Raw genomic sequence first — 24,842 nt, 5'->3', positions numbered from 1 at the left:
TGAATGAAAATGTCAGTTGTGACATAGAGAATAGTTTCAGTAGAGAGGTGGGTGTGGAAGCCAAATTCCAATGCCTAAAATAAACGAATAATGGTAAGGAGAGTCAGGGAGATATATCATGATATAAAGTTTTCTTTTGTAAAAAAAAAACCCAAATATCCCCCAAAATCTAAGTTCTTAAAATTGTTGGCTTTAACTGTGATGATTAATTAAAAAAAAAAAAAAAAGAACTGCCATTGTGTCAGGGAATATTCTTTCAGTTAGCTAGTGTAGAGGAGAAAGTTCTGCTAAGATATTTCTGTTTGAGATTGTATGTTAACCCAGTGGGACTTTGGAGAGATTTAGATTACAAGAAAAGCCTCTGACAGATATCTACAAAAGCAAGATTAAAACAATAATATACACAATCAACTGTGGTCCAAGGGTTTGTAAACCGGTGCCAGTCAGAATGCTCAGAGGTGGGAACAGCGATCTCCAGGCAGCCAGGTGAGACTAATCTGGAGAAGCTTTAGGAAGGAGATAAATTTAAGCTGTTTTGAAAGGGGACTATTCTAGTCAATTGGAAAGAGTCTTAAAGCACAGGATTAGGTGTTTTAATTTGATTAGTTGAGGTAATTTGGAGCTACCCCAGTGTTTTGAGAAGACTTGGTATAAATGTTGTTTGGAAGATGACTTATTTCCATAGTTCATAACCCTGGCTGCTTTATTGGAATTAAATGGAGAGCTTTGAAAAATCCCAGTGCCCAGGCTGTGCTCCAGAGTGATTAAATCTAGGAGCAGGCCCCGAACATCATTGTTTTTTTTTTTAAAAAAATTATCTGGGTAATTCCAACAAACAGCCCAAATTGAGAAGTACTGCTCTGAGTGTAGGCTACATTGCCAGCAAGCAAGAGAGAGGCTAGAATTAGAAAGGTGACCAAGGAGGTTGGAAATTGGAGTCTGACCTAGCTTTGTGAACAGAGATAAAAGGGGTGAAGCTAAATAAAGTATTCTGGAGGAAAATTTGGTTGGGCTTTGTGATGCATGTCAGTTGCAATTTTTTAATAAAGCTATCCTCCAGGAGCATCACTGCTCTTATTACAATGGATTAGTTGGAAAATGAGCACACAGGACTCACTTTTACTAAAATTTGGAGTTTTTACTATTTGCAAAACTTTCAATTTCTGTAGTAGCAAAGCAGGTCAGAGAGGAAAAGGAAATGCAATCACTTTCAAAGTATGTAAACTTTTGTTTATATTTGAAGGAGGAAATATTATAGAATCCAGTTATGGATACTCCTGAATTAAGTATCAAAATCCATATTTAAAATTAAGTTACAGTTAGGGATATCTGGCTGTGATAAAATTATGATCTCTTTTGAGTAACCTTGAAGGAAATGAAAAGTCAGACCATTAAGGACACTGAAGAGAAAGCCTCACCATCATTTTCAATCATAACATTCCCCTTTGCTGGAATGAAGAATTTTTAACAGGTATGGGAGATGATTGGTGGTGTCTCAGAATGATGACCTCTCAGAAAGGTGAGCTGGTGAGCAATGATGGGAGTTCCAATGTTCAAATTAGATCACTTTCAATCTGTTCTGGCATGTCCCACCTTTAAAGTTTAGAAGAAGGGCAGAATGTCATAAAGTGGGACTATTATTTATAAAAAGAAAGTACTATTTCATAATATAACCTGTATGTGAGTATTTGATGAAATATAGACACTGAGAGAGAAATTTCACCAGCAAGAGCTTCCTGAAGAGAAGCAATTGAAGATAGTTATCTGGAGCAAATCATTTCTCTGACTCTGAGGATGAAGCTGAGTCCTACAACACTGATAAGCTTCCTTCTAATAGCTGCTGTCCTTACTTAAAGAACAGACTTAGACCTGTAAAAGAAAGATAATCATTCCTGTGTTCCTCTCCTAAATGCTGGGTCTCTGGTACAGGCAGAGACGGGGGAGCTGGCCAGGGATGGTCCCAGTTGTAGATAGCACTCATTTTGCAAACATTTATCAATTGCCTGGTTTGTGCAGGAGCCGTGCAAGGTGCCCAAGAAAAGCCAAGAACGGCTGCAGAGAGGCCACCTTATACATTCACCGCATATGAAGTTTTGCTTGCGCTTTCTGCATTCACGGTTTGAAAAGACTGCAGTAAACATTTTGTAAAATTTAAATGGCATTTAATAGTTTCTTCAATTTTAGGAAGAACACAACAGTTTTTCTGAAAGTCCCCATCACAGGTCTGAGGGTTCACAGAGATCTTTTAAGTTTTCCTGCCTTGCTGTGTTTTTTTTCTAGACAGTAGCCTCTGCTGCAGTGCATTGCTCGGTTCCTTTCAACTGAAAAATTAAATCTGCACTCCCGTCAAGATGTGTCATCTGCACGCCCGGACACTCATCACCATTCACCATACTCTGCCTCGCGTGGAGGCTGAGAGTACGGCTTACACCCCGTCCCCGCCCCGCTCAAGGTCCGGGAAGGCCAGATGTTTGGGCGGGGCGGGACAACTGTGTCCAGGGGCTGTCTGGCGCAGCTGGCCCCGGAGTCCACGGGAGCCTCGGTGCCATGAAAAGGGCTAGTGTCCGCCCACTTCCCTGGGTGTGCATCAAACCCCCGGTTGGGCCTTTGGGAGAAAATCCATGAAGGAAGGACACAGCCAGCGCCGTAGAACCTGCCAAACACACGTCAGAAGCAGCGGTGTGTGTGTGTGTGAGGCGGGAGGGGGCGTTTTCCCGGAGGCTTTTCTTCCAGGTCTGTCCCTCCTTTGTGCCCCGCGACTGGGTTCTCTGAATGCAAACTCTCAGAAAGGGCAGGGAGGAGCCTCTCCTTTGCCCCGTGGAGTAATGTTGCCCCTCAGTAAATGCTGAGTGACAGCGGCGACGTCGCCCTGGAAGCCCCGGCAGGGATGGGGTCGCACAAGCCCTCCCGCGGACGCGGCGGCGGCGGCGGGGCGCGGGCCGAGGCCGGAGCCTGGCGGCGAGGCGGCCGGGAGCGCAGGCGGCGGCTCCACCTGGCCCGTGCGCCGCGGCGGCAGGGGCGGGGCCCGGCTTCCCTGAGGCGGCGGCGGCGCCTCCTCGCGCCCGAGCGCGCGCTCCCCGGCGTCCGGCGCACGCGCGAGGCCGCGAGAGAGCGCGCCCCGGCGGCAGCCGCGGGAGGAGGAGGAGGAGAGGAGGGCGGCCGAGGGGAGGCTCGTCGCGCGCGCGGAGGCGGCGGCGGCGGGGGCGACCGGAGCCCGGGCGGAGTGGGGAGCGAGGGAGCGGGCGGAGGGAGAAGGAAGCAGAGGGCAGCGAGAGACGCATTTCCAATTCTCAACTACGACCCCGAGTTTGTCGATGGGGCTGCTCGGCGGCGCCTGTGGCTGAGGGAGAGCAGCGGCGGCGGGCGCAGGGGAGCGGCGGCGGCGCGGAGGCGGCCGAGGTGCGAGCCGGTGAGTTGTGGGGCCACCACGCCGCCCGGGTAACGGTCTCGCCGCGCGCCGGGCCGGCCGGGGGCGCCCTGTTGCTCGTCGCCGCGCGCCACGCGGGGACCCTGGCCCGCCCCGCCCCTCGCCACCTGGGTTTCGGCGGGCCGGGGCCGCGCGGGCGGAGGCGGCGCGGGAGAGAAGGGTGCTCGCTGCCCCCGCCCGGCCCGCGTGGAGGGGCGCGCTCGGCTGGGCCCCCGCCTCGCGGGCTGCGGGCGGCCGGGCGGGCCGGAGCGCGGCAACGTGTCTGGCCCATGCTGCCGGCCGCCGCGCCGCGCCCGGCGCTCCCCACGCGCTCTCTGGCGCGGCCCCGGCTGGGGCTGGGGCTGGGGCTGGGGCTGCGGACGCGCGGGACGCCGGCGCCGGCACCTCTGCAGCGGGAGTAGCGTTTAAGCATGAATGGAGAGCCGCGCCGGGGGCGGCGTTGCTGTGACTGACACCTTCGGGGTCAGTCCCGGGAGGGGGCGATTCCGCCGGCGTCTGGCTCGCTCCTGAGCTCGGAGTTCCTGGGGGAGGAGGCTTTCTGCAACTACCGCTGCTACTTCCGAGGCACGAGACTCCAGTTTGGCCAAAGTGGTTGTGGGCCGAGCGTTCGCTGCTCTGGGGCGTTCGCTGCCGAGATCGTGCTCTCCGGTCTTGGGTGCATTTATCTGGAACCAGAAAGGTGCTGGGGCTTTTTTTTTTTGGCTGGGTAGAGGGCCAGGAGGGGAATCGATAGAGGGATCCGACCGTGTGATGACAGGATGTGGATTGGTTGGTGGATTTTTTTTCTTTCCCCCAGAAGGACTTTTTTTAACACTTTATTGGGAGTTTATCCTCAATCCTGCCAACTCCTGGGATTACAGCTCGAGATTGCGTCCATTAAACTTCCATCGGTTGGGGCGTGCATTTGTGTGGGGGGTGCGGGGGGGGGGTTGAGGCGAGGAAGAGAATGGAAGACTGATGGGGAGGATCAGAAAATTCTCCGCATTACTTACAAGCTGCCAGTTAAGGCCAGGCTAGCCACGTTCTGTTCTTTCCTACGCCTTCGGAGGTGGTTGGAATTTTCCTTGATGCTTCCTGACTTGGTCTTGTAATATAGCTGAGAACATTCGGGGTGCGTTAAAATGCTCTTAAATTGGAGTATGATTTAGCAGCCATTTATTCCCAAGAAATCTTTCAAGTGATCCTTTGGAAACTTATTAACAGTAATTAATGCGGAGATAGGTTCTGTACATAGGACCTCAAGCAATATTGCTTATTTTAGGAGTCTACTGGGCAATTATGGTAAGGTTCCAGGCCCGGTTATAGTTGTGTCTTCTGAGGCCTTATTACAGTAAACAAAGAACTTTTGTGGGCAGTGTCATTTTGAGGTCATTTGTATCTTAAATCTATTATATATGTGTTTAAATGCGTATTTGCACAATGTGTTACTCCTCAAAAGTCCAAGTTTCTTTTATTCTAGACTAGGGTTACATAATACACAAATGGCCACACTTTTAATTGTTCCGTTTTGTCCTGTGGAAACTACTGCACACCGTCTTTATGAAAGGGAAATATGTGTGTCCTTTTCTTACTGATGCCACTGAATTCTTTTTTCATCTGGAATATCAAAATGAATGATTTTACATTCGAGGTTAAATCAATACTGGAAAAATTAAGATGCTTAAGCAAATCTAGTAGCTCTGTATAAGACAGACCCCCCTTTTTTTTTGTTTTTCTTAGGCCAACTGTTGGATTTTTAAAATTGAACCATATTTTTAAACATTTGAGGGAGCAGTTTGCTTTATTCTGAGTCTCATTTTGGGCTGAAATTGTTCCAGAAGACTACACATCCTGCTTCTCACCCTCCGGTCTCTCTCTCCCTCTTTTTGGCTTGGGGTAACCAAGAACACATAATTTTGAGACTCTGTATGTGCTACCTTTTTAAAAAGCTGTTTTAAAATTGAAGTTGTCTGTTTAAATATTTACCATTCCTTCCTATATTTTACCATTTAATAATGGAAGATTAGCAGAAGACAACCTATGTTTTGATTAAATGCCTTTCACATTTTTGACATCGGAGCTTTGTTAAAAGTGAGCAGCATCAGTATTATTGCTTAGAGAGTTGCAAATAATACAGGGTTAGTGCTAGTCAAAAGCTATCTAATTGTAAATACACTAAGAAAATAAATATTAAAAGAGACAAGAAGACCCATTTGTACTTTTGACATCACTTTACTGTAATATAAATTACCTGATTCTAGGTGACTTTTGAAAAAGTATTTTATAACGTAGACATTAGGCATATAACATTGATGCTAATTTTTCTTTCCAAAGTGATTCATTTGATAACTGACTAAATTTGTATCAGAACTCCAGGTAAGTGTAGTTAAGTTGCAAGGGATGTGCTGATATTTATTTCAGGAAGAATGAATACCTGTCCATTTGATAAAACAAATACTGGGCTGTTTGGGGGATATTATCAGTTATTCCTCAAAAATTATACTGAGAAAAATTATGCTAGTTTTAATTGTAGGTTCTTCCAAAAGTAGTCTTCACATATCTTGAGAGCAGATAAGCATAAGAGATCTCTTCACTGATAAGATGCTAGTATTGAATTAAAGATTTTATTTTTTTGTTGTAAGGACCAGTTTTGTGTATAGTATTAGTGTTCAGTCTTCTAGAAGCTGCAGTGATTTTTCCCACTTTTCTGTTATTTCTATGTGACCACTGGGGGGAGACTTTATAATTTAGCTTGACCATACCCCTCCTTCACACACATTGGCTGCTAATCATCCTGGGCATTCTGCCAGGTTGCTGCTAAGTGTGCTGAAGAGGATGCACTCAGATTCAAATCTTGATCAAGGTTTTTAATGACTTTCCTTTCTTTAACTCACACCATACTCACAAAGTGCCTCTCTTTATAGACTGTGTTATTAACAGTCTACTTTTTGGTCTGCTGTTAAGTGGGCTAACTAAATGTCTAACATAGTGAAAGATAAGATTCACGAATACATTATAGCTTTCAAAGATCTGACTTTACTGACATTAATCATAGAAGCAATGTAGCTTTAATTACTTGCTCAGTGTACACAGATATTAGTTGTCTGGAAGGATCTGGAAAGATCATCACTCTTCCAAGAAGTGTACTATATCCAAACCTCTTTATACAGATTAGTCTCTTTTAAGAAGCATTCAGAGGAGGAGATGTTGAAGTGTCTCTTGTACTTAATTTTATGAAGTTCTTCCTTTATTGTTGTCATAGAGATAAAATGAATGCCCACAGCTTTGTTGACCATTAAGCTGTGGCTATTCTTACCAGGTGCAATAACATGAGAAGTCTGGGTATCACTTTGTTGCCCAGGCTAGAGTGCAGTGGTGCAGTCATGGTTCACTGCAGCCTCCAACTCCTGGGCTCAAGTGATCCTGCCAAGTAGCTGGGACTACAGACATGTGCCACCATGCCTGGCTTCTATTTTTCTTTTCTGACGCTATTTAACCTTGTTAATGTCCACTTCAATAATGGTGAACTTAGTAAACAAAAGATGTTAACGTTTACAGTAGTTTAGAAAGAAACTAAATTTTGACCTTCCTTAATTATGGTAGAATAATTCAAAGACCATTCTGGAGTCTTTATTATAGTAAATTCATTCATGGAATAACAAAAAGCACAAAATTTGGAGTAGTTTCTATCATTCCTTCATTCTAGATTATTCTCCATTTTTCCTTTAAGATGGCTTTGCTTTTGTCCTTTTTTTTTTTTTTTTAAGTGTAGTATACCAGAAGAGGTTTTTGTTTTTGTTTTGTTTTGTTTTTTTGAGACAGAGTCTCACTCTGTTGCCTGGAATAGAGTGCTGTGGTGTCAGCCTAGCTCACAGCACCCTCATACTCCAGGGCTCAAGCAATCCTTCTGCCTCAGCCTCCTAAGTAACTGGGATTACAGGCATGTGCCACCATGCCCGGCTAATTTTTTCTATATGTTTTTAGTTGGCCAATTAATTTCTAGAGACTTGGTCTTGCTCTTGCTCAGGCTGGTTTTGAACTCCTGACCTTGAGCAATCAGCCTGGCTCAGCCTCCCAGAGTGCTATGATTTTAGGCATGAACCACCCCGCCTGGCCCGAGAGATTTTTTATGTAGGAAAATAATATTCTTTCCTGGCTGACTTCTAGATTGTGTTAAATACTTGGGCATGGTAGTTTCTAAAGACCTATCTGTTAAAGTTGTCACTTTAACAGGTGGTTCAAGGCTACCCTGAGCAACAGTGAGACCCTGGTCTCTACTAAAAATAGAAAAATTAGCCCGGTGCAGTGGTGTGTGCCTATAGTCCCAGCTACTCAGGAGGCTGAGGCAGGAGGATCCCTTGAGCCCAGGAGTTTGAGGGTGCAGTGAGCTACGATGATGCCACTGCACTCTAGCCTGGGAAACTGAGTGAGAGCCTATCTCAAAAAAAGAGAAAGAAATTGATGTGGTCGAAATTTCTGAAAAGCATTACGGTAAATAGGAAAAACTAGAAATATGCGTAAATTGTGGGGAGAGTAAAGGGCTAATATATTAATACAAATGACATGAACACTAACTTATATTGCTTTGCTGTAGGCTTTAGTCATGAAACAAACTCCTCCAAAAGAGATTCCCTTTAGGGTCCTATTTAGTTACCCTACCCACCTTCCCTGATCCTCCTTTCTTCTACCCTAGTACTGGTGATGTTGTTTCTGAATCACTGAGATTTCCAGATATTTTGTATCCTTCACAGAGCATAATACTTTGTTAGCTGCTTAGTGCACTAAGTAAAGATTGAATTTAAGGAGTTTAGTTTATTACTTTTTTATAGACCCCCAGTTCATAATTTTATGCTTTGGAAGCAGTCTTTTGTAAAAAGTGATTTAGAATTTCACTTGATACATGTACTTAGAATATTTATTAGAATAAATGGGCAATAGAGCAGTTTTTGTAAATTTTGGTTTATCATATAGTTACTAATGGAACTTTTTCACAGTTCCTTTTTTCAGTAGGATATTATTTGATCATAGTTGATTAGGATAAATGTTAAAAGGGGGGATAGGGTAACTGGAGATGTGTGGTACCTTTTTAGGACAATTTATGGGAAAGCTTGAGGAAAATGATTTTCTGAGCAGACTAAGGGCCATATGCTTAAGAAAGGAAGTGTGAAGGGTGAGGTTTTAGTTTAGGGAAACTCTGGTGGAATTCATAGGGGCTCCATCTTGGGAGGAGTTTTAACCTAGGAAGAGGCTAGGCTGACTTAGTTAAGTGCATACTTTAAGGATAAATATATACATTATGATATTTTGTTCTGTAGGTCATTTTACCATGAAGTGACTCTGGTAGGGATCTTTACTTAAGTGGGCATCAGAACCCTTTGGAGTTTTCCTACACTAGAGGATTCTAATTAATAGGTCTGGTATGGGGCAGGAGCATGTTTATATTGTTAAAGTCCCCAAGAGCCACTTTTTGAGCATAAAATAATACATCCTATGAAATATTCTGTTTAATGACCAAATCATTCAACATAGTTTTTAGGGTCCTCTATCATTTAGATAACTCTGACCCTAGAACTGGGTCTATTTCACCATGGTCTCTACTTTAGCCAAGTCAGCACATCTACAAATATTTCATTGATTGCCAGTGCTTCATCATTTGCATACTCTTTCCTCCTTTTTTCTTCTCTTCTAATAGATGCTCAGGATTGCTTCACCAAGAAGCCATCATTGGCTGACGACATCCACAATTTTTCTTTTTAGTACAGGATAAATTATAATACAAGACTTATACGACTGGCAGGTATACTGATCATATGAGTGGATGATTTGTGTGTTTTCATTCATATGAACCTTGAACATATATGCCCAATTTTGAACATCCTTATTTTTTTCCTCTTGCTACCAAGGGGCTGGAGCTTAGTCATGTTTGTATAATGTTGATAGTGGTATCAGTAATATTATAAAATGCTTCCTGTGTTTCAGGAACTATGCTGAATGCACACCATACATTATCACATTTGCTTATTGCAGATTTAAAAATCAGATTTTTAAAGTCAAAGTAAAATCCTTTTATAATTGTTTGAGTTTCCTGTGACTGTTGTAACAAATTGCCACAGACTTAGTTGGCTTATAAATAAAAGCAGAAGTTTGTTCTCTCACAATTCTGGAGGACATAGGTCTGAAATCAGTATCATTGGACCAAAATCAAGGTATCAGCAGGGCTGTACTCCCTCTGAAGGATCTAAGGGAGAATCCTTTATTGCTCTTTCCACAGTTTATGGTGGCTTCTGGAATTCCTTGGCTTGTGGCTGCACCACTCCAAACTTCAAGGCCAGCATTTGAAATCTCTCTGAGCTCTTTTTCTCATTGCTTCCAGCCTCCCTATGTGAAATCCCCCTCTGCTAAGGACACTTGTAGTAGTAGTTAGGACCCTCCAGCATAATCTCCCCATCACAAGATCCTTAACTTAATCACATCTGGAAAACCAATTTTTCCAACTGAGGTAACATTCACAGGTTCCAGAGATTAAGACATAGATATCTTTTGGGGGACCATTATTCAGCCTACCACAAAGGTGATTCAGGTGGGTAAGAAAAGGGGGGAGGGGCTAATAAAAGTTCATTCCAAGTTTCTCCCGAGTAGCTGGGACTACAGGCTCCCACCATCATGCTTGGCTTATTTTAAAACTTTTTGTAGAGATGATATCTCTCTATTGCCTAGGTTGGTCTCAGACTGCTCCTGGTCTCAAGTAATTCTCCCACCTTGGCCTCCCAAAGTGCTGGGATTACAGGTGTGAGCCACCACATCCAGTTTAAGTCAGTGTTTCTCAACTGGGGGTGGGGGTGGATAATTTTGCTGGCATCCTACCCCAGGAGCATTGGCTTTCACACCTGGGATAGGATTGCTGCTGATATCCATGGGGAAGAGGTCAGGTATGCTGCCAGCAGTGCACAGGACAGTCCCCCACAGAGGAATTATCCAGCCCCAAACGTCAGTAGGGCTGAGGTTCAGAAACATTGTCCTTTTTTTTTTTTTTTTTTTTTTTTAATTCCCCTGGTCCACACCAGTTCTAAGTCAGCTGGGGGACCGTGGCCCCAAGGGAAAAACATTGTTCTAAAGGTAACTATTGCCAGTAGCTTTTTTTGTAGTAGTCTAGAAAAAAAAATTATGCCTTTATCAGCATATATCATGAGTAAAACCCTCTAATCTGATTGATCGGGACTAGTGGTAGTTTTTGACTAACTGAAAGTTGATTTAAGTGAAGAGCCATAAAAAATTATTCACATATACTTTAGTATTACTTAAAAATAAAAATATACATTTGTATGTCAGTCTTTTCTTTCAGTATTTGTCTTTTGCCAGGAGCTCTGGGTCATCATTCTTATATAAACTACTGCCTTATCACTGATTACCAGATTTGAGTGAGAACTTAAAAGTTTATGAAGCAATCTGAGTGTAGGATCTAGACTTCTAGTGTTTTATGACTCAATTGTTTATACTTATCTTGCTTACCCTTAATTATACAGCAATTTATCTTTTTGTTTTCTTTTGTCACTTTGGTTTCTTTGGGTCTTTCCAAAGCATTGAACTTGATTTTCATATAAAGAACAATATAACTCTTGTGGTCTTGTATCCAAAAAGAAAATCTATTTTGTACAAAAAATAATGATTCACTGAGGAATTGGGAGTATTTCCAGTTGCTGCTCATTTATTGGAACAGCTTCTAATCAGGTGATATGGTGAGGGCTGATGTCAGTTTTTTTACAAATTCTTGAATGTTTCAGAAAATTTTGTTTTGGTACTGTAAAAACAGTTTACAAATTATCTATAGAGTATTACTATAAATACCTTAATGATATCAGCTTAATTCTTGAGTTGCTTTTCTACTAAAGAAAACATTAATTTTTTTCATTACTGTAACATATTATTTGAAGTTTGAATGAATGTGGCTGTCTTCAAGTGGATTTGTCTGCCTTTTTATTTTACTAGAATATGTATATATACACATATTTAAATGCTCTGTGGAAAATTTAACTTTAGTTACATAAATTATTTGCCTTTTTCATTAATCTTTTAGTATCCTAGCTGGGACTATGATATAAGAAACTTAGGTAACTGAGTAGAGAAGTTTAATAGGTTAACTTATTTTAGAAATGAAATGATAGTCATGCATATTTTTTTAACAAATTGATTCAAGTGTTTTTAATTTTCTGTTTAAGTTAGTAATTTTTTGAAAGGGGATCAATGAAAAAAAATTTAAACCACATTTTTAAGAAGGTTGGAATATCTTGTGAGACAAAGTAGTAGCCACAGTGTGCCCTCACTAGTCCTTAGCGCTTGAAAACTCCTGGGGGTAGAGAAATTTTCCATGAAGGAATTTAAAATATTGTGGGATAAATGAGGTTAAGGAGACTAAGATTGTGAGTGAATCCGTAAAAATCCTTATAAAGTTTTAATGTTTGCCCAATTGAAACATTAAATATTAATAGAATATATCAATCAGATCATCAACATTTTATGCAATTCAGTTTTGGAAATACCAGATACTATACAGTTAGTTTCTTGTCATTATTTTCTTGAAAGAAATATCTCAGGACTTTCAGTCTGGACAAAAAACAAACAAAAACAGCAACAACAAAACCATCACCTCATAAATCCTAGGAGGCATTTTTGAGGATTTTTATTTAGAACTTTTCTAATTTTCACTTAAAAGTTACTGATTCCAACTTCTGGTTCCAAATGCTGTCCTAGCACAACTTGGATGTCTGAGATAAAAAATAAACTTTTAGTAACCTTTATTTCACTCAGCTTGCTATAGCCAAGTAGATATTTATAGTTTCCACCCATGATAATTTTATGCCAGTATTCATCAGAACATAACAATGGAACACTGACTTGGCTCTGTCCTCCTTATTCTCATCTCCATTCTCTCCTTCCCAACAGACTCTCTGCCATCTTAGATTGAAGGCTACAAATTTGTTTTATCTCTGCTGCTGTTCTCTTCTAAGAGCTTGCACTGCAAACATCTTCTACTCCTACTCTGCCTTCTTTTTATTTCTCTTCTCTTTTATCATCTAATCCTGGAGTTCCATCTTTCCCAAAATATCTCCAAAAATAACAACTTCAGAATTTGTTACTCCTAAGTAGAAATTTTCACTAAAAGAAAATCTGTGTACATATATATAGGAATTTCATATAATAAAAGTATTACTTTATGTAAGTTTATTTGAGGGAAAAAATATGTATTCCCCCAGCCAAATTGTCCCATACACATAAACTATGCTTAATATTTAAGTTATTGAACATGTTATAAAACAACAAAATTTAATATACAAATAGTGTTTGATCATGTGTAGCAGGCTGTAAGCTCTGAAAGAATTCAGAAAAAGAAATACCTGTGGGGAGAAACTTGCTACTCATTTGATTGAATTTTGAAATAAGTTTAAATACCCAATTTAGTTCTAAAACTTAGATTCCACAAAAGCAGGAGGTGGGCCATAAACTGGCCAACTATTGAATAGCTAAGGGAAAAAAGGTATTTCTTAAATAGGGTGAGTAACATGAGTAATGGCATTTAGGTGGTAATGAGAAATGTGTTTATTTGCCAAGGAGTGAAAAGATCAATGTGGTTAGAACAGAGAGTTTATATTAAGGAATAACAGTGAATTTGTTTGAATAGATGGAAAGCTAGGTATTAAGATGAGAAATTTAAACGTTCCCAGATGAAAGAAGATCGTAAGTTTTTCTGATGCAGTCTGGTCATTAAAATGATAATTTTAACATGATATGTGTTATAGCCCTATGCTGAGTGGATTACCAGGAAGAGTATAGTAGGCAGAGGTTTGTTGTGATAATTTAAAGGTAAATTAATGAGACTGAAAGTCAGTCGTGGCAGAATGAAGGGACAGTAAAATATAAATACAGGGACACTGTGATTTCACCTTGGCAACCCAAATGACCAATATTTTGAAGTTTTTCAAGGGATTCCTAGGCAAAGGCAGTCCCTGGATTTTCGGAGTTTGGCGATTTCCCTACAATTCCAGTCTTTCCCCCAAGATAAGCCCTGGTTGTGGTTTAAAGGTTCTTTTAGGTTATTTTCTTTGTTTTTTTTTTTTTTTTTTTTTTGAGACAGAGTCTCACTTTGTTGTCCAGGCTAGAGTGAGTGCCGTGGCGTCAGCCTAGCTCACAGCAACCTCAAACTCCTGGGCTTGAGTGATCCTTCTGCCTCAGCCTTCCGAGTAGCTGGGACTACAGGCATGCGCCACCATGCCCGGCTAATTTTTTATATATATCAGTTGGCCAATTAATTTCTTTCTATTTATAGTAGAGACGGGGTCTCGCTCTTGCTCAGGCTGGTTTTGAACTCCTGACCTTGAGCAATCCGCCCGCCTCGGCCTCCCAAGAGCTAGGATTACAGGCGTGAGCCACAGCGCCCGGCCTGGTTATTTTCTTTTTTAATATAAGTTGTAATATTTCCTAGATTTTATCTGGTTCTCAACTGTATTCGATCCCTTTATTGTTAAAGGATGGAAAAGTTCTTTTGAGACCACCTAGCTAGGTACTAATTAGTAAGTCATTTCATTTATCCCTGCATGATATATGTTAACTTTCAATGGAAGGACATTAATAGTAATTATGATGGATGAGCTGTGTGGGTATTGTCGTGTAGGGGAGAGGAAAGGGCAGAGGAACTGTAAAAATTAGTGCAAAAAGGAAACTGAGACAATCAAGATACTGATTGTAAGGAATATAAATATTAAAATATGTTAGAACATTTTAAAAGCAGTTCAAATTCAAATGTACAGCATTAAGTATTGTGGGGAAATGTGAGAAGTATGTGGCTTGATTTTTATTATCAGAAACTTTTACTTGTTCATAGGCCTTCCTTTCTAATATCTTTTTTAAAATTTCATAAAAGAACAGTACAGCAAGTACATCTTACAACCATGATCTTACTGTCCATAGAAAGCTAAATCATTATGAGACATTTACTAGGTGAGCTGGAAGAGTAGAGGGATCCTGACGTTAGAAATAATCAGACTACATTAGCTCAATGCATCTTGCCGTTTGTGTTGCGGTAAAGGAATACCTGCGGCTGGGTAATTTATAAAGAAAAAAGGTTTGTATGGCTCACTATTCTGCAGGCTGTACAGGAAGCACGGTGCCAGAATCTGCTTCTAGTGAGGGCCTCCGGCTGCTTCCACTCATGTTGGAAGGCAAACAGCTGGCATGAGAAGATGACTTGATGAGAGAAGGGGAAGGTACCAGGCTTTTTTTAAACAACCAGCTTTCTCGAGAACTAATAGAACAAGAAATTACTCATTACCACCAGGACAGCACCAAGCCATTCATGAGGGATCTGCCCAGGTGACCTAAACACCTCCCATTAAGCCTCACCTCCAACACTGCGGATCAAATTTCAACATGAGGTATGAGGGGAAAACAACCAAACTGTAGAACATCTATTTGCATTATTCAGAATATACCATTGATTCTCAAAGGGGGCATTTTTGCCTCCTAAGGGACATTTGGTAATATCTAAAGACATTTTTGGTTGTCACATCTAGAGGTAGCAGGTGCTACTGAGGGCTAGTGCATAGAGGCCAGGGATGTTACTAACCAATTCATAGGACAAAGCCCCCACAACAAAGAATTATCTGGCACCAAATGTCAGTAGTGCCAAGGTTGAAAAACCCTGGAATATAGAGTAGGCAAGTTCTTTCATAGACATTTTTGGAGACATAGGTCAATTTCCTACTTCCTTTTTTTCCTAGGCTTGATGAGATATTGCCTTCCAACAGCTTACAATACAATAGATTCTTACTGTATTTTTTATTGTATTCTTAAGGGCATATCTTAGACACTTAGATTACACAAATATTTCTAAATATTTTTACCCATCTTCACTTGGGTTGGCTGTTTCATGCTAAATTCACTTATCTTGTGTTCACTTTTGCTAATTTAACTCTGCAGTGATATCCCTATAGGATCACTCTATTTTCAAATCCCAAGGGCCTCCGGATATGATTTCTTTAGATACTCTCATTACAACAATGCTTTTCATGTGCTGTGAGATACTACTTGTCCCAGGTCTGAGTTGAACTAATTCTTGAGTCTAGGTTTTTTTCTTACCGTATTTGAATCTAATTTTTGTATATGCAAAAAGTTTAAACACCAAAACACTTAAAGGAAAAACTAGCTAGGGGTTATTTCTTTTAGAATAATTTTATTCCTGCTTACAATACAGAAAGGTTTTATAGTGGTTTCTAGTGATAAATGAAAAAATGTTGAAATTCTAGAATGAGAACAAGGTGTGCAAGGGTTTTTACTTGGCTGTGTTGTTTTTGTTAAGCAGAACAAAATCATTGTAATATAAATGTATTACATTGTAAGATAAAAGTTGAATGAACGTACCTGTAATAGAGAAGGGGGATATTTTCAGAGAATCAGTTCATTTTTTCTTTACCCCACCTCCATTTGATTGATCTAAACATATTGGCCATTTAATATGAAATATCAGTACAGTCTGCCTATGTATACCAGCTACTCTGTGCAGTAACAGAATGAAGAGGGAAAGCAAAAGTATCTCTGCACTGTAGTAGTCAGAATGTGGTGAATCCAGATGTGTGTGTGTGTGTATGTGTAGCATTTTTTCTCTGTGGGAGGCAAGGTTTTGGAGTAAGTACCCGTTTTCTTTTAGTAGACAGTAGATAAAAGAAGAATGTTTTAACACATGTAGACTTCTCAAGGGAGTCCTGGAGAAAGTCCACTTGGAAAGAACTGTGCTTAACCACTAAAGTCTTAGATTATAAGATTATCCAATCTTACCTGTTTTCCTTTATGATAGTATTACTTTCTTGTGTTTCAGCTGCCTCTCTTTTTTGAGTGTTTTGTGATTTTTGAATTACATGCTCTTGCTTGATTGGGTTTTATTCAAGGGAATTGTGTGCAGCTTAGTTAGAGGACATATTCCTCGAGAGATTTGCTAAGGCTTTGGCACCTGTGGAAGCCACCAACCCGGGATCACTTTATAATTTCTCTGCTTGGGGTTTTCTGGTGGGTAATTTTGAACCCTGAATCCTTGAGAGTAGGCTGTGATTTCAAATTTTCAGGTGATATTTTTCCCCCAAGCTGAAACAGGCCATTTTCCTTGTCTTTCTTGGCCAACTGGCACATTTTTATTAGACTGTTCTTTTACAAGGTGGAGGGGTTGGCCTTTCAGGTCTTAGCTTCATGTGGAGGGATCTAAGCTGCAGTTCTCCTTCTTGGACAGGCCTCTGAGTGCCTGAGACTGAGATCAGCACTCACCCAGGGAAGTCATGACTTCAGGGCGTGCTTACCAGTTTGTTTTTTTCCCCTACATGTTGGCCCATGGGGATTTTCTTGGGAACTTATTTTTTTTATTTAGGGGATATTTTTGTATTTTATTTATCATTTTGAGATGTGAGAGAATTATTTTCAGATTATCAAGCCTAAATTTTTGCCAGACACATAAGCTACTCATCTGTTTTCTAACTTGTGACCATTTCCTAAAACTTCTGGTTTGCTAATCTTTCTCTTATTGTGCACTCACTTCACTTCTAGTATTGTTGCTGTTTTATTCTTTTTAAAAGTAGGTAGCTGTTTGGTCATTTCACTGGGCCCTCAAAGGGAGGGAATGTGGGCACGTGTGTTCAGTCTTCCACTTTGACTGTAAGAGTGTCTAACAGTTGTTAGGTCTGTGCCCTTTAGGGATAACTGACCTGAGGCAAAGTAAATGTCTGAAAATGCCTTTCCATTTAACTGTGATTTTAAGTTTGAACTGAAAGAACATAGTCTTTGGCTATAAAAGAGGCAAGGGGCAGGAATAGAGGATGATATTCAGACTATTATGCGATTGAGCAAGGCCTCACTGAGGTGGAGGGGCGATGTGTAACTGTTGGCCTACACGGAGATCTTACCCTAACTAGGAATAATTTTACTTTAGGATAATTTTATCTGGTAATAGATTAGAGGAAATCACATTACAGTGATGAGAAACCAGAATTTTAAAATTCCATTCCGTAGAACTGAGAAGTACTGGTGAAAAAAAATAGAATTTAAAAAAATTTTTTGTATAAAAATTAAAAAAAAAAAAAAAAATTCCATTCCGTAAATATTTGTTAACTGCAGTGTGTCTGGCATAATACTAAGAACTAGAGTTCAAAAATAAATAAGATGCCATGTCTGTCCTCAGTGAGCCCAATAATTTTGTGTTGGAGACAGACATGTAAATTAAAATATAGTCAGTTCTCATTATTCATGGTAGTTATAGCCTATAAAGTCTCTGCAAACACTGAATTATCAAATATTGAACTATTTTTGCTTCTAGGGGAAATACAAGGTTAGGTTCCTGCAAGCCTTTGGTCACAATATTTTCATCAGCTGATCAATACATAACCTTGTTTTGTGAGAGTTTTTGTTTAAAGACACTTTATATAATATGTAATATTGATTCATTAACATTGTACCCAACCCCACTATTAGTCATGCCTGAACAAAACTTATTTAATATATGCATTTTCCTATAAGGCACATCATGGCCGCCTTGGTTAGAAACACTGGACAGCACTTCAGTACTATGATTGGGGCCATTTTAGACAGTGAAATAATAGAACACAAAAATGCAAAAAAAAAAAGTGGCACTAAATAGACAATGAAAGGACACTTTTTTTTAGTATGAGAGCTAAAACAAGAGAGCAAAGTGTTGTCTTGTTCAGCCTCAGCTGGGACTGTGCAATGTTGGTTGATTCAAATATTTTGCCACTCTGTGCATGTTCACAAATGACCACAAAAGCTCTGCAAGTATTGATTATTGGATGACAAATTTTAGCAAGTAGGTGAATTCACAAATACAGAACTTATGAATAATAGGGATTGGTTGTACTAGGTATACTGTATGTCTGCAGTCTGCGATGGATCTGTAACCTGTTAGGAACTGAGCTTCACAGCAGGGGAGGTGAGCTGTGGACAAGCAAGTGAGCAAACCTTCATCTGTATTTACAGCTGCTCCCCTTCACTTGCATCACCACCTGAGCTCCATCTCCTGTCAGATCAGTCACTGTCTCCCCTCACCCCCAGATGGAACTATTTAGTTGCAGGAAAATAAGCTCAGGGCTCCCACTGATTCTGCATTATGGTGGATTGTATAATTATTGCATTGTATATTATGATGTAATAGTAATAGACATAAAATGCACAATAAATGTAATGCACTTGAATCATCCCTAAACCATCCCCCCCAACCCCTCCACATGGAAAAGTTGTCTTTCATGAAACTGGTCCCTGGTGCCAAAAAGGTTGGGGAATTCTGCTATATAGTAGCAGTTCTATATTCTAAATCTGCTAACATGGATCAGGGAAAGTTTCACTTGAGACAATTGTTGAAGTTACAGCAGTATGAAGCAGTGAATTTAGGGAAGAGCAAATGGTCCAGTGTGGCTTGAATTAAAAGGGCCCCTGTAAGGAGAGGTAAGAGATGTTTGGACTGGCCGGTTAACGAGAGGATGTGAAGGCCCTTATGCCATATTAGGGAATTTGGATTTTATAGGTGATGGAAAACTACTGAAAGATTTTAACCAGAGGAGAAACATGGTCATACTTGTATTTTTGAAAGTTTGCTCTACTGGTTGTAATGAGGATAGATAAAGTAAGGAAAATAAATGCAGTCATACCTTGAAGATATTGTAGGTTCTGTTCCAGACCACTGCAATAAAATGAATGTTGCAGTAAAGCCAGTCAACATGAGTTTTTTGTTTCTCAGGGCATATACAATTATGGTTATGCTTATACTATAGCCTATTAAGTGTGCAATAGCGTTGTGTCTAAAAAATATGCATACATTAATTTTAAAATACTTTAAAGCTACAAAATGCTAATGATCATCTGAGCCTTCATTGAGTAATCTTTTTGCTGGTGGAGGGTCTTGCCCCAATGTTGATGGCTGCTGACTGATCAGGCTGGTGGTTGCTGAAGATTCGGGAAATTGCTGTGGCAATTTCCTAAAGTGACACAGCAGTGAAGTTTACTATACCATTTGACTCTTCATTTCATGAAAGATTTCTCTGTAGCATGCAATGCTATTTGATATCATTTTACCCATAGTAGAACTTTGGAGTCAATCTTCTCAAATCCTGCCACTGCTTTATCAACTAAGTTTATGTAATATTCACACTGGTTATCATTTCAGTAACATTCACATCTTCACCAGGAATAGATTCCACCTCAAGGAATCACTTTCTTTGTTTATTCATAAGAAGCATCTCCTCATCTGTTTTGTCATGAGATTGAAGAAATTCAGTCACATCTTCAATCTTCTAGTTCTCTTGCTGTTTCCACCACATCTTGCAGTAACTTCTTCCACTGAAGTCTTGAACCTATCAAAATTGTTCATAAGGGTTGGAATTATTAGATTATTAAGTATGAAATGTCCAATATCCTTAAGTACTAAGCAGTCAGAACACGTACAACATTTATCAATTAAATTTGCTGTTTTGTATGGGTGTAGTTCGTGGCACTCCACAATTACAATAGTAACATGAAAGGTCACTGACCACAGATCAACATAACAGATATAGTAGTAATAAAAAGTTTGAAATACTGTGAAAATTATAGAAACCTGGCATAAACACAAAGCACATGCTGTTGGAAAACTGATACCAATAGACTTGCTTAAGGCAGGGTTGCCACAAACCTTTAATTTGTAAAAAATGCAACATCTGCAAAATTCAATAAAGTAAAGTTTACTAAAATGAGGTATGCCTGTAGAAGGTTTTAGATGTTAAGGTGAGAGATGATGAGAGTATGAGCTAAGGCAGTCACAGTGGAGGTAGAGAACAGGGGATAATTGAGAAATATGTAGAATTTAAATTAAAAAGTCTTAGTGACAGAGGGAATAAAGAAGATTGAACAGCTACTCATGGGTGCTATTAACTGAGAAGGGAACACAGGAGGAAGACCAGATTTAAGAAGTAACATAAGTTTTGGACATGCTCAGTTTATGGTGCCCACGGGACATATTTATGGAGATATAAGCAAGGAAGTATGGATCTGAAGCTTAGGAGATAGGGCTTTGAGAGACATCAGGCATTGATCAATATCTGAATGCCTACTGTGTATCAAGGCACTGTCCTAAGCCTAGCACAGATAGAACAATGAGTGGATTTCTAGTGAGGGGAGACAGATAACAGGCATACAAATAATTTCGGATGAATACTACAATGAAAATGAAACTAATAGGATCGAGAGTGACTGACACTGTGTGTAAAGGTTGGGGACTAGTTTAGATTGGGTGTTTGGGTTCACTTTTGGGGGAAGTAACATTTACACTGAGACAGAATGAAGAGAGTAAGGATGTACATGTGGACCTCTGGGAAGCTCATTTCAAGTAGGGAGAGCAGAAAATGGTAAAGATGGGAAATGAACTGAGTGAGTTTGAAGAACAGAAAGGAGACCAGTGTGACTGTAGTTGAGTGGACAAGGAGAAGAGTTGTAGAAGATGAACTCAGGTACACAGGGTGCCAAATCATGAAGGCTTGGGTAGGTCATGTGAAGAGTGGATATTTTTCTAACTACAGTGGGAAGCCTTTGGACAGTTTTAGCAGGAGAGTAATAAAATCTGTTTTATGTTTTAAAATGATGGTTCTAGCCACTCTGGGAGATTATTGTTGAGAATTAGAGTGAAAGTAAGGGAGCTAGTTAAGTGAGTACTGCAACAGATAGGCAGAGGTGATAGTGACTTAGAGTAGGGTGATGGCAGTGGAGGGACAAAGGAGTCAGATGGCTTCTCTTCTGTCACCTCTACCATGGCTGCATTTAAGAACCAGTTTGTCCCTGTATCTGTTATGAAGTCTAGGTATTTTTGTAAGTGTACATATAAAATAAGTGTTATCTTGAAAACAGAAACTGTCAATGAAATTCATCATTCTAAACTTAGAGGCTGGGCATGCCTGTAATCCCAGCAATTTAGGAGGCCAAGGCAGGAGGATTGCTTGAGGCCGGGAGTTTGAGACTAGCCCAGGCAACATAGGAAAACCCCATTTTTATAAAAAAAAAAAAAAAAAAAAAAAAAAAAAAAAGATAGGCTTGGTGGTGGTGCACGTCTGTAGTCCTAGCTACTCAGAGCTGAGGCAGGAAAATTGCTTGAGTCCAGGAGTTGGAGATTATAGTGAGCTATTATCTTGCCAGTGCACTCCAGCCTAGTTGACAGAGCTAGATCCTGTCTCTAAAAAATAAAATAGTATAGTTTTGAGATTCAAATTTGAATATTTAATAAAAGGTGGCAGTGATCCTATAGTCATCTTTCATGTTTATTGGTGTTTATTAGCTGTGTGAAGATACTTCCAGACAATTCTGATTCAGTTATACTACTACATATTTTCTTGTAATAAAATAATGAAACTTTGACCTGCTTTGTTTATTGGTGGTTAAGTCAATAAAAATTTATTCAAAACAGGGCTGTTACATTGTGAGAGCAAATCAGCCAGTCAGGAACAGCATTACTTCTTTGAGCTATTTGGAGAAAAAAAAAACTCTGCAGATCTAGCTTTTTCCTGTCTGTGCGTTGTACTTTAAAAACGACACTGGAGTGAAATTTTCAGAGAGTGAAATTGTGATTAGGATGACTTTGAGACTTTTATGAAGCAGAATGGAAAGATTTGAAAAAGAATTAGGTATCTGATGGTCAGAGAGAAAAAAAAATTAGATGATTCTGAGATTATAAGCTTTGAAGAAGAGGTAGGTGGTGATGTCATAATACAAATGAGAGGTGGAATCTATACTAGGAAGAGTAGGCTTGGTTAGGGGGAGTGAGTAGTTTTGAAAATGGTAAATTAAAGGCACCATCTTTGGGACTTCCAGGAGAAATAATGTTAAGAAAGAAAGTGGAGAAAAGTGAGTCTGTAAATAATATTTAGAAATTATATAAAAACTAGGTGAAGCCCAGAAGTAAATTGGATTACTCAAGAAAAATATGACAACCTGAGGGATACCAACAGCAGTGATAGTCTGTCCTTGAGCAGGCTGCAGATCAAATATGTGATTGATTTGTCAGTTAGCTCATTCCTAATCTTTTCCAAGGAGTTTGGGGAAAGCAGTGGCTGAGATGGCAGGAATGGAGAACTGATGAGGTGGTGCACTTGTGAACTACTCTTTAGAGAAGCCTGGTGTGATAGGGAAAAGGAAGGAGATAAGGCTGTGATGTAAAAGAGAAGTGTGGTTCAAAATAGGGATTTTAAAAAATTATTATCTAAGGATGGGGAAGATGTTAGCATATTTATAGATGTAGAAGTATCAAATGAAGAAAAAATATTGAAGTTGTAGGAGAAAACCCATAGATCATGATCCCACAGTGGGCAGGAGGGACTTGATTCATTTTGTAGATAGCAGCCTTGTAGAGGAGGATCTTTTTTCTGAGATTTAAAGAAAAGAGATAAGGAAAGATAATGTATTAGATTCTACAAGTGGAGGGGAATTTCAAGAAATCATATAGCTTCTTTTTTCCTTTTCCTTCTGACAAAATCATCTGTTGACAATTTAGCATGGTAAGTGTTGAAATAGAGAATATGAGTGAACCCAAGAAGGGACAAGTAATAGAATTGTGCAGCAGTATTTGGGGCCTTGCTTATTTTTGTAGGACCAGGGCAATTTGAGACTATTGAACAATTGAGGGATAAGAATAGGAAAGAAAGCCCTGAAATGGAGGAAAGAGCTATGGATATAAGAGCCAAGGAGAGATAGTTACCTCATAATTTTGTGAGGGGCTACCTATATTGAAATGTGTGCAGGCAAGCTAGAGCCAGGCCCCTGGGCAATCTTTTCACTGCATCTAAATGTAAACTACTTCATTAATGCTGTTTTATCAAACCAAAGTGTGTGAAGAAAGTTCTGTTAGAGCAGAAAACGGTCATTATAAAAAAGGACTTGTGAAACATCCTGCAGTATCTGAAACAATATTTTTATGTAACTTTTTAAAAATTTATGAAAGACACAAATTACCATATTTCTAGTTCATTTTATTACCATTTATTTTCAAAACATGGTACCCAGTTCTGTCTTTACTAGAAGTGAATTGCTAGAAAGGATATCCAGTTGTCTCTAGTGTTTACACTTGTCATAGGGAAATTTGCAATGAGTAAAAGGTTAAAATAGTACCGTTGTTCAATTATAATTTCATCTATTTAGAGCATTCTTTCCACCATATTGAACAAATTACCATATTGCTTAAGTTTCTTATAACCAGAAGGTCTTTCAGATAAGAAATATGTTAAAACCTAAAATGTTATGTTCATTTTGGATTGGATATGACCTGTTTTCATCAAGATAGGATTTCTTTGGACTTTGTAAATTTCAAAAACTTTGTTAAATAAATAGGGCATTGTGTGCATGGTTTTCATCCAGACACATAGAATCAAAGTTTTCTAATATTTGGACTGTGTTAGCACTTCATGCAAGGATTTTCTGTGTAGTGTGCCTGTGTTTCACCTTCTTTTTAACCTGAGCGTTCATGCTCAGAAGGGATGTCTGAGTGGCATTATAGCTCTGGAAAAGAGAATTTGTTTTCCACATCTTTTTCATCTTCAAAAATACTTTCTGTGTTTATTGTTAATGTAATGCATTGTATTTTTATGTAATACTTTGCTCAGTACTTTAAAAGGGTGGTATAAACAAAGGTGAGCACCCTGTGTGTTAAATGAGGTAAGCATAAATGATAGTCATGCATCCCTTAATGATAGGGATACATTCTGAGATATGTGTTGTTAGGTGATTTTGTTGTGCAAACATCATGGAATGTACTTACACAAGCCTAGATGGTATACCATACTACACACTTATTCCTATTGTACCTAGGCTATAAACCTGTACAGCATGTTTCTGTCCTGAATACTATAGGCAATTATAACACAATGGTAAGTATTTGTGTATTTGAACATATCTAAACATAGATAAGGTACAGTAAAAATGTGGTTACAGTATAAAAGATTAAAAAAAATGGTGCACCTGTATAGGGCACTTAACCATGAATGGAGCTTGTAGGACTGGAAGTTGCTCTGGGTGAGTCAGCAAGTGAATGTAAAGATCTAGGTCATTATAAACTAACAGTATATACTTAGGCCACACTCAATTTATAATTTTTTTTTCTTTTTCAATGATTAACCTTAGCTTACTGTTACTTTTTTACTTTATAAACTTCTAAATTTTTTTAAAAAATGTTGAGTCTTTTAAAACTGTTTTAACACTTGGCTTAAAACACACTGTACAGATGTACAAAAATCTCTTTTTTTATATATATTCTTCATCTCTAAGCTTTTTTGTATGAATTTTTTTTCTTTTTAAACTTTTTTGTTAAAAACTAAGACACAGACATTAGCCTAGGCCTACACAGGGTGAAGATCATCAACACCTTCTAAAATAACCTCCTGGA

The 24,842-nt window shown here is 39.4% G+C and overlaps 1 protein-coding gene across 5 annotated transcripts in view; it reads left to right on the top strand.

The window, feature by feature from the left end:
- The first annotated feature begins 3,128 nt into the window (after nt 1-3,128).
- Nucleotides 3,129-24,842, top strand: part of PALS2 (protein associated with LIN7 2, MAGUK p55 family member) — a 114,268-nt gene continuing 92,554 nt past the window's right edge. The window contains exon 1 of one of the 5 annotated variants that reach the window (XM_076006364.1): nt 3,129-3,399. Coding sequence is in view for 1 of the 5 variants with exons in the window: in XM_012773327.3 (XP_012628781.1) it covers nt 22,288-22,312 (25 nt within the window). In the remaining 4 variants the exon portion in view is untranslated. Of the gene's footprint in view, nt 3,410-4,003; nt 4,107-21,919; nt 22,313-24,143; nt 24,328-24,842 lie in introns of those variants that run through there. The other 4 variants (XM_020289884.2, XM_076006367.1, XM_012773327.3 and 1 more) reach the window with 4 other exon arrangements.

Source organism: Microcebus murinus, chromosome 9 (assembly GCF_040939455.1).
Source record: "Microcebus murinus isolate Inina chromosome 9, M.murinus_Inina_mat1.0, whole genome shotgun sequence".
In the NCBI taxonomy this organism is placed as follows: Eukaryota; Metazoa; Chordata; class Mammalia; order Primates; family Cheirogaleidae; genus Microcebus; species Microcebus murinus.
Note: the sequence above shows the minus strand (reverse complement) of the source record. Positions and strands in the feature narration are given on the sequence as shown.